General features: G+C 42.4%; 1 protein-coding gene across 1 annotated transcript in view; it reads left to right on the plus strand.

Moving 5' to 3' along the window:
- Positions 1-2484: 2484 nt before the first annotated feature.
- The window catches only part of ITGB8 (integrin subunit beta 8), an 80722-nt gene continuing 72998 nt past the window's right edge, over positions 2485-10208 (plus strand). The window contains exon 1 of the mRNA XM_058526851.1: positions 2485-3281. Coding sequence (XP_058382834.1) covers positions 3155-3281 — 127 coding nt within the window. The 5' untranslated portion in view covers positions 2485-3154. The remainder of the gene's footprint in view (positions 3282-10208) is intronic.

Raw genomic sequence — 10208 nt, forward strand, 5'->3', positions numbered from 1 at the left:
GTTAGATTAAAAAATATGTCATGTAACTCTGATGTGATAGTCATTTTACAATATAGAGTGCACTAACACATCCTTACAGGAATTATGGATTGACATTTTTCTTTATTGCAGCACAGCACTGTCTCAAGGGTGGCTGCCTTCCTTAGGAATGTGAAATGATTTCTGGAAAATACACGTTGTCCCACTGAAGAGTCATTAATTAGAGCTTGAATATGTCCCTTTTTTGTTCAAATTTCAAGTTCTCATCCCCATCCTAGCCACTTTCATGTCTTTCCTTTAAGACCACCGAAAGCAAAATTATAGCTGTTCAAATTTGGAACTGAGGAAAGAAAATAAGTAATGAAGCTGAGCTGGATTTAATTCTACCTATTTAGAGTACATTGCCTATAGTGGAATTGTGTTTACAAGTATCAGTTTTTCAAGTTTGGATCATTCATTTGGTCTCTCAAAAGGACCTGCTTTAGGGAGCTGGCCCGGTGGCACAAGCAGTTAAGTGCGCGCTCTCCGCTGCGGTGGCCCAGGGTTCGCCAGCCCGGATCCCGGGCACGCACCGATGCACCGCTTGTCAAGCCATGCTGTGGCGGCGTCCCACATAAAGTAGAGGAAGATGGGCATGAATGTTAGCCCAGGGCCAGTCTTCCTCAGCAAAAAAGAAGAGGATTGGCAGATGTTAGCTCTGGGCCAATCTTCCTCACAAAAAAATTAAAAAAAGGACCTGCTTTATAGATTCAGGGCCCTTGTAATTTTAATTTTCCAACTGGGTTCCTGGTTTACTTGGTTAATTCTGTGGGCCTCAATGTGCAGTCCACACCTGAAAAGGGGGAGTTTTCAATGCTGTGGTTTATTAACCAGGTACTTTCCATTCACTCAGTGAACAATTAGAAAACAGAAAGAAAAAAGAGAGAAAGAGAGAAAGCCTCCTACTTGTTTTTTTACCCTAAATATGGAGATGGAAACTATTGAACAAATAAGAAGGAGGGAAACTCCCGCATATTTCACCTTGACCTGACTGGACTGCTCTGATGCCTGTAAGTGCTCTATGGAAGACGTCGGGCAGGCTGCTAGTGGAAAAATGAGAGTTCAGACTTGAGCAAGGGGAACCACTCCTGCCCCTAGAGGAAAAAGAGAACCATCACCCTGTGTCTCAGATTGGAAACTGCCTTGTTTTCAATTTGGGGGACTGGGTTCCCTCCTTCGGCCTAGCGTGGTAGTGACAGGATCCAAGGAGGCGCACGGCTTTCCCGACAGTCGCCCAGAAAAACACCAGCTCCCAGACTGCACCGAAATTTCTGAGCTGCAAGCAAGCAGAAATGCTCTCCCACCTCCTCTCCTGAGCTTCTCTCTCCTACTTCGCCGCCCTTTGTAACTTCTTTGTTCCGTTTATTGGGAAGGTGACGCTTAAGGTCAAAAGACCCACTGTAACTAGCAAAAGTCCAGAGCCACCACTTGCTGGGAAGAGCAGGCAGGCTATCCAACCCAAAGCTTCTCCAGGCTACGAGTCGAGAAAGGGCCGCGAGAAATTTCGGCCAGCAGCTCCGGGTACACCTCCGTGTACCGGTCCAACTCTCCAAGGGTTGGGGAGACGCCGGACTGTCTTGGGGTGGGGCAAAGGGTGAGCTCCTCACTCTGCAAGCAAAATGGGCAGTGCGCACCCGCGGAACGTAGGGTGTTGGGGGCGGGGAGAGGCCCGCGGACTCCACTTTGTATGCGGCAGCTGCCAGGCAGTGAGACTCTCCGAACAAAGGAGCGCGCAGCGCCTGGGTGAGAGGCTGGGGTTTGCGCACAGCTGCCACTCATGCTGAGCGAGACTCCGCACCCGCTAGGCGAGCGTTGGGGTGCAAGGATTGGGGAAGGAGGGGGAAAGGGAACAGGCCGTGCGATTCCTGTTGCGCGGCTACGCATGACGAGTTCTTGTGAACGATGGGAATGGCAACTATCAGAGCTAAGGGGGAGAAAAAGAGCTGGAGTGAGCAAAACAAAGAGCGAGTGTGGGCCGCGGTGACTTCATGCCTCACCAATGTCCCGCCCACGCTGCTTCGAGCTGTTGCTGCTGCTGCCGCCGGAGCCTCCGCCGCGCCTGCGGGCGGCCGGGGCGAGGCGCTCGGTAGCGTGGGGCGGTTTCCTAGCAACTCGCGGCCCCGAGCGCGCGTAGCTATGTGCACATCGGGAGCCACCCCCGTGGGCCGGGGCAGGACCACTCCTCCCCCGCCCCTCGCCAGCCTCGTCTCCTCGCATCCTCGCCGGTTGCACCCCAGAGCGCGCCAGCTGCCCGGGCTCTGGACGGCGGGACGCCTGAGCCGCACACTGGGGCCAAAAGGCGAGGGCACGAAGCTCCCGCCCCGCGAGGCCGGGCTCCTGCACCCCCGCAGAACCTCCCCTCCTGCGCTCGCGGCGGTGCGCTCCACCCCCGGCCAAGCAGGGAGTTGCGATGCCTCGCTCTGTGTCCGCGGGCGCCGGCGGGGGCTTCTAAGGCGCTCCCGGAGCCGCCTCCCCCGGCCGCTGGCACCCGGAGCTTCCTCCCTCGCCAGCCAGGACGCTGCCGCTTCGATTTTGCCCGCTGCTCAGCTGACGAGGTTGCAAAGCTGCAACAAAGTGGAGTTGGCCTCCCTGCCCACCTGTGGAAGAAGCTCGCGCTGATTGATGCGCCATCGACTTTTTTCCCCTTCGGCCTCGCCGGCGTCCCCTCCCACAGATGCAGCATCACCCAGTGAATGTACATTAGGCTGGTTTTTCCCCCCAGCTTCAGGCTTTGTTTGGGTTTGATTGTGTTTGGCTCTTCGCTAAGCTGATTTATGCAGCAGAAGCCCCATCGGCTGGAGAGAAACAAAAGCTCTTTTCTTTGTCCCAGAGCGGGCTGCAGAGCCTTCGCTCGCGTCGCCGCCCCGGGCCATTGGCCGTCGGAGGAGGTGCTTCTCGCGGAGATCGCGGGACCCGCCGTGCTGAGCTGGGAGGGCCGCGGGGGCCCTGACATGCCGAGCGGTGCCCGGGCCAGCGTACCTGCACCGCTTGCTTCGAGCCGCGGGGTCCGCCTGCCGGGCCTGCGGGAAACGTCCTAGCGACACTTGGCCCGCGGGCCCCGAGGTGCGCCCGGGAGGCGCAAGCGCGCATCCGGAGAGCAGCCAGGCAGCGGGCGCGGTGCTGGCTGCTTTGCATTATGTGCCGCCCGGCCCTGGCTTTTTTTACTGCCGCATTTGTCTGCCTGCAAAACTGCCGGCCAGGTCCTGCCCCATTCCTCCGGGCGGCCTGGGTGTTTTCAGTTGCTCTTGGACTGGGCCAAAGTGGTAAGTTGTTTTGCTTTCCTTTGTTTTCTCCTCTTACCCAAAGGTCTTGGGCTGTCACAAAGAGCATCCAGGCCAGGTAAGGGGCCCGGTGTCAGCCTCCATCTGCCTTGAGAATTTCATAAGGGGGTGTGTGGCAGCGTTCTCCATTGCAGGCGGCCTGAGGGAGGCCAGGTGTCAAACATTTCCGCCCCGGAGTGACAGCAATAACCAATTATACGAGGAGACTGTGTATTGCTCCCGTGTGTTGGGGAAGCAGTAATAGAATGGAAGTTTGGAAGAGTATTTACAGAAGCCAATTTAGGGGTTCTGCTCCATCCTTGAAGGCATCCTCCTTGAAGACATCCTTGAAGATGCTCCCCATCTTTCTAGTATTGGTGGGTCCATTACCCACTAGTTTGCATTTGATTCAAGGCTGAAGATAAATTGGTATAATAGGAGTGAGTCTTCTGTTTTTGAAGAAAACTATGAAAGAAAAGGATGGCAGCATACAAGTTTGTTCTATGATGGTCCTCAGCCTGAATGAATTAAAAACACTTGAGGAATATTCTTGCTTTAAGTCACCATTTTTTTAGCTTAAAAGAAAAATTCTAGCTAATTGATCCCTCAGTGAGATCAATTCCTGGGACTGAGACCCTGAAACAGAACCCTGGACCAGGATTGACAGCTTTCAGTCCAGATAAGCCACTTCTGTCAGAATTACCTGGATTTGGAGAGCATACTTATTTATAAAGTATATTGTCCTCATATTACAAATGAGGATAATAATACCTGCCTAAATCACAAAGAAAAGCTCAGGTCAAATAGTGTATGAAAAGGTGTTTTGGCACATCTGAATTATATGCAAATATAAGGTGGCAGTACGGGATTGTTAGCAAACAGTAAAACATATAGTAAGTAATAGTAATAATCATCAATTTAGGATGAATTCTTATCGGTTTTAAATATAGGCCATACATTTATTTTTGCCAATGCAATGATTATTGCCATACTTTTTTTTTTAATTTTACTCTGTGTTTGGTCATTGAGCCCTTAAATTCTATTAGAGCCTTTCTCTGACCTCTCCTGTTGAAGAACAGATGTAATTGTTTGTAGACTAAAATTTTATCTTATGCTTTGAATTGATGTGCCAAGTTTCTGCCCAAAGCTAATTAAAATGGTCAAGTCATAACCTTTTAAATAAGGGTTTATAATGGAAACATCCAGTTAGCTTCACTTATTTGTTGTATATATAGTTGTCTAATCTTTATTTCAAAAAGAGATTTACCCAGTTATGTGAAATGAGAGCAATTAGAGTAAATTTTTATCTTGTGGTTATTTTTTGGCTTATATGTTGCTTTCAAAACAAGTGAAACGTAAGGCAAAGGAAAAAAGTAACATTCATTATCAATTTTCTTAAGTGGAATACCCATTTGTTGCAGCAGATTTTCCACTGAGCATAATTCCATCCAGTATCAATAAGTGACAAAGTATTTTTCTAGATTTAGTAAACACATATACAATAGTAAAATAACCAAAACTTGTGCCAACAGAGTATATTTTGTCCCCAATACATAGGCAAAGGAAAAAAATCCTACTTGCCTCTAGAATTTGCTAATAATAGTAATAATTTTTTAATATTCATTGTGCTTGTAAAGATTTGTCAAGTTCTCGTGTAATAGCATTGTATTTCCATCCAGTGAGTATAATTGATTTGAAGCAAATGTTATGAATGGGCTCCCTTGCACCTGCAGTTGTGAAAAGGGAATGCTTATCCGAAATCAGAACAAGGCATCCTTTTCCCAGTCTCTGTCAATATACAAAGGTTTCAGATGTACACTGGTTTGCATTGCAGTTAAAAAACATGCAAAAAATTTAAATTATAGCCAGTGCAACTCAGAAAATTAGAGATCAGCATAAACTGTTATACTTTTGTGATATAGCTACAAGTCTCAAATTATATGTCTTCACAGTGCAAATTAGATGCTTAAAGCAGAATAGAAATTTAGGTATCAGTTACAAAAGAAATCTTGTTCTCTTGCTCACTAGTTTACACCAAGGAAATGTTGAGGGCAATAAAGTTATACAAAAGAAACCATAAACTGCACAACAACATAACTTTGGGTTTAATTTTTGAAGTAGAATTTGTAGGTCCCAAATACATAGTGGATTTTTAATAATAAATATATAGTGAGCAAGGGGGATATTATTAATAAAAACTGAAAATTTTTATGATCTAGAAAAAAAAATTATTGGAGTTTGTTTTTCAACTTTCCCTAGTGGAAATTACCAACAATTAGAGAAACAATAACACTATAAAATGGTTAATGAGTAACTGGAAAACACTAAAGACTACCTAATGGTTAATATTTGAAGAGTTAATTTAGCAACACTGTTGTTTCTACATTTGCTAGTTTTGAAGGGTTAAAAATCTTTTTTACCTAAATTTTTATATAGCAATATGAGTGAGAAATTTTTTTTAAAAAAGTGGTAATTGTTATTGCAGTGAAATTGCACCTTCTGTGCATAATGAACTATTTATTCTTTTAAATAACAATCAACTGAATTAGCATTGTTTTGTAACTGTAGTAGTACTTTACCGCAGAACATATTTCATAGCATAAGTGTTCTCAGGTTTCTTTCTGCTTACCTAAAGTGAGACAACAAAGCCTTCATTTTTAAAAATCCAGTCTTCCAAATTATTTGCACAATAAGCATCCAAATTAATTCTATGTTAAAGCAACTGAGACACTTTCTGATAAAAAAGTTGGAGCTTATATGAAAGATCTATGTGCTGTATATGAAAGCAAAGTAGTTGATACGATTTGAAAAATGCCAGAAAAATTCCTGTGCCCCCAAATAGCCCCTTCACCTGTTACCAAATTATCTGAAATTTCACCATTTAATGGATTTCTTTGGATTAAGCATGATATTGAAACTATGTTTCTTTTAACTTTTAACTTTATATTGTGGAAATTTTCAAACACATACAGAAATAGAGAGAATGGTATAAGGAATCGCCATACACCCATCACCCAGCTTCATCAATTATCAACTAAAGGCCAACTTTCATCTCTTCCCCTACCCAGTTCATCTTCTCCCCCAAATAGATTATTTTGAAGCAAATCTCGCATATCATTTTATCCTAAAATATTTCAGTATCAAAATACTACTGGAGGAGAAACACAGTCATTAATCCCACAACATGAATTTTTTTAGCTGAAATTTAGGGCCACAAGAATGTTCACTGTCTTTAAAGGGAGGAATGCGGAAGCAAGGGAGGCATGCAAAGACAAAGACAATTTCAACCATTTACTTTTCAATGGTTCTACTATGGCTCCATTAAAAATATTTTTCTTAAAAGTATGCATATGTAACAGCTTTTTTGTATGCATGTATATGAAGAAGAAAAAATAACATGAATAAAAATAAAAAATAACATGAATAAATCTACTTCCCCTGACAAACTTGAATTACTTTATCCCAATGGAATCACAGCAGGTATACCTTGTTTGAGTTTCAGTTTTAAGGATTATTCCCTCTGGCTATTGAATCAGCAGTTTTTCTCCTCTCTACTGGATCATTTATAGCATACGCATATCCATACATCCTGTAATATCTTTCATCTTCTATTTCTCAATCTCCTTTGTAGCAAAAATCCTTGAAAGAGTTGTCCATCTGTGCTATCTCCAGGTCTTCTCACCTTCTCTTTGATTCCACTGAGGTCAGGCTTTCTTTATCACCTCTGCAGTTATACCACTCTGTTAAGATCACAGTGACCTCCCTATTGCCAAATCCGATAGCCTATAGTTCATAGTCTTCATCCTGCTTGACCTATCATCTGTCAATGAGTTAACACTATTCAAAATACTTCTTTCCTTGGCTTCCTGGACCCACATTCTCTTGGTTTAAGCTCCTTCTCCATCTCTGATGTTGGTTCTTCCTCATGTCCCAACATCCAAATGTAGGAGTGGCCCAGGACTGAGTCCTCAGGCTTTCTCTTCTGGATATGTACTGCGTCCTCAGGTGGACTGATCCAGTCTTAAGTCTTAAATACCATTCTATGCTGACAACCCCAGTCCTGACCTCTTATCTCATCTCTATAGGGTATAGCAAACTGCCTATTCAACATCTCCAGTGTACATCTACAGGCAAAATCAACCCTAACATATTCAAAACCAAACTTCCAATTTTCTCCCTTAAGCTTGCTCCTTTCACACTCATGCTCATCTCAGTAAGTGGTAAGTCAGTCTTCTAGTAGTTCAGAGTAACAGTTTGGCAGCATTCTTGACTTCTCTGTTTCTCTCACGTTCGACAGTCAGTTTACCACCTCCACTGCCGCCACTCTGGTCTATGCCATTTTTTGCTTGAACTCTTGAATCCTTATTGAACTGGCTTCTTTGCTCCACGGTGCAGCCAGACTTACCTTTTTAAAAAGCTCCTCAGGTTCTGTCACCCCTCCACTCAGAACTCTACATGGCGTTTCATCTGTCTCAGATGGAAGGCCAAGTCTTTACATGGCTTCCAAGGTCCGTCTGACTTCCTGACCTTACCCCCTTACCCTCTTTCCCTCCCTCCTTTTGTCCCAGCAACACTGGTCCTTGCTATACCTTGGATGCACCAAGCATGATCCTACCTCCAATCGTGAACTCACTGTTTCTCTGCATGGAATGTGCTTCCCTGAGATATCTTGTTGATTCCCTCGCCCTCATTTCTTCCAGATGTCTATTCAAATATCATCTTATCAGAGAGGGTGTTTCTGTCCTCCTCATCAACACTATCTAGCCCACTTACCCTGCATCTTTTTCTTTTATATACCTTAGCATCCCTGATCTATTATGTATTTGTTTGTTTACTGCCTTTCTTTCTTGGTCCCAACCTAGCAACTAGATTGCAGCTCATGAGGGAAGGTACTTTATGTTCTTTCCGGCTATGGAAATGCCAGCTATGTAAAAGGTGCTCAGTACACACATGTTGATGAATAAAAGAAAAAATAAGTAAATTTATTCTTCATTTTGTCATCAGATTGATTCACTGTTCATTCCAAGACAGGGCTTCATTTATTTTCTATCAGTCTCTCTTCTCTTTGTAACAAATAGATGAACTGAAGAATCAAGTTCTATTATATTTATTAGAAAATAACAGAATCATCTTCCAGAAGAAAAAATAATAAAGGTATTTCTACATGTAGTATAAACATGCAAAAAAATAAAGATCTGCCTAATAAGCCAATTTTGCTGTGATTTTTTTATTTGTCCATTCATATTTGATAAAAGTTACCTTAATCCTGTAACCTCTTTTTTCTTTTTTTTTTTGGTGAGGAAGATTAGCCCTGAGCCAACATCTGTTGCCAATATTCCCCTTTTTTGCTGAGAAAGATTGACCCTGGGCTAACATCTCTGCCCATCTTCCTCTATTTTTTATATGTGGGACGCCTGCCACAGCATGGCTTGACGAGTGGTGCGTAGGTCCGCACCCGGATCCGAACCCTTGAACCCCCGGCCGCCAAAGTGGAGCGCACGAACCCAACCACTACGCCAACGGACCAGCCCCTGTAACCTCTTTTTTTTGAAAAGTATAGGATATCTTCAAGTGGTAGAACCATATATAGGACTATAAAAAATAGGAGGACTGACCATGTAGAAAAGGTTCTCAGAATAATTTTATCAGCTTACAATTTTTTAAATGAATGTTTAAGTTTTAAAGATATACTATTTATTCATGAATATATACACCTGCTAAGCTAATTAAGCCTTGATTAGACTGAAAACAAAATTAGTTAATAATTTTAATAAACCAAGGGAAATCAAGGGATATAGTTTCGAAGAGAAAGGGACATTTTTTAATAGGATTTAAAATAGGCAATTAAGATAAATATAATAATCAGTCTTCATTGCAATTTGATTTTTTTATGATACATGAGAAATATGATATAGCAACATTATATTACCTTTTCAGTTTTCCTGTACTCCATTTTGAATAAACCATTCTCAAAGCAAATAAAATATCTGAGATAATCTGGTCTTTGTTTAAATAGTTTAGAGCCTTTTCTGCCCTACCTGTTAAATTTGATTTACGCAGGTATAAATAGTTTGGTGTTAAATTCTTCACTTTGTTCACCACCCCAGGGCCATTTTATTGACCACTAGATAGGTTGTCAGAGGGTATGGTTTTAATCTAAGGTTCTTGCAAGTTTAACAAACTCTGATCCTATGCAGAGACCATTCAGTTTTCTTGAAAAGTAATAAACCATTTACCTTGTGATGCAGTCTTTCTCTTGTTTGTACTTTATAAGCAAAGATGCTCAAAACATCCTCCTTGAAAGTGCCTCAGTCATTTAAATGATGTCTGTTTGCTGGTTTGATAAGTCTCAGTGAGTAACAGATATAAAAATTGTGTTACTTATAATATTATTGAATATTACCCTACCAAACTGACATCAGGAAATAGTCTTTTTATATGTTCATTGAATAACCTAACAACTTTCATAACCAAACCTGTATTGTATATACTCAGTCGTTCTTGGTCCTCAAAACTTTAGTCCCTGTTGCAGCCCATGTCTACACATTTAGAGGAGTTTTGCCAGCATGAGGACTGTGAGGACCTGTGTATCTTCTCCAATTATATATGAAATATATTCTGTAAGCTATATATTGATTATAAAATAAAATAAGCGATAGAAAAATAACATTTTATGTAGATTCATATTGCATTTTATTAAATTGAACAATTACTGAGCTTCTTAAGTAGGTGGCCTAATTATTAATCTCTGAAAATGTAACTTTTCCCATTATATCCTAAAGATGTCATATAAGTATGGCTTCTATAGTGGACAGAAAGTGTAATTCTCATATAATTTAACAAACACTTAGGTGGCTGTCACTCTGTGCCATGCACTGATCTAAATGATTCACCATAGTAACTTCATCTTCGTACTAACACTACAAGAGA

The sequence above is a fragment of the Diceros bicornis genome, chromosome 3 (assembly GCF_020826845.1).
Source record: "Diceros bicornis minor isolate mBicDic1 chromosome 3, mDicBic1.mat.cur, whole genome shotgun sequence".
Lineage (NCBI taxonomy): Eukaryota > Metazoa > Chordata > Mammalia > Perissodactyla > Rhinocerotidae > Diceros > Diceros bicornis.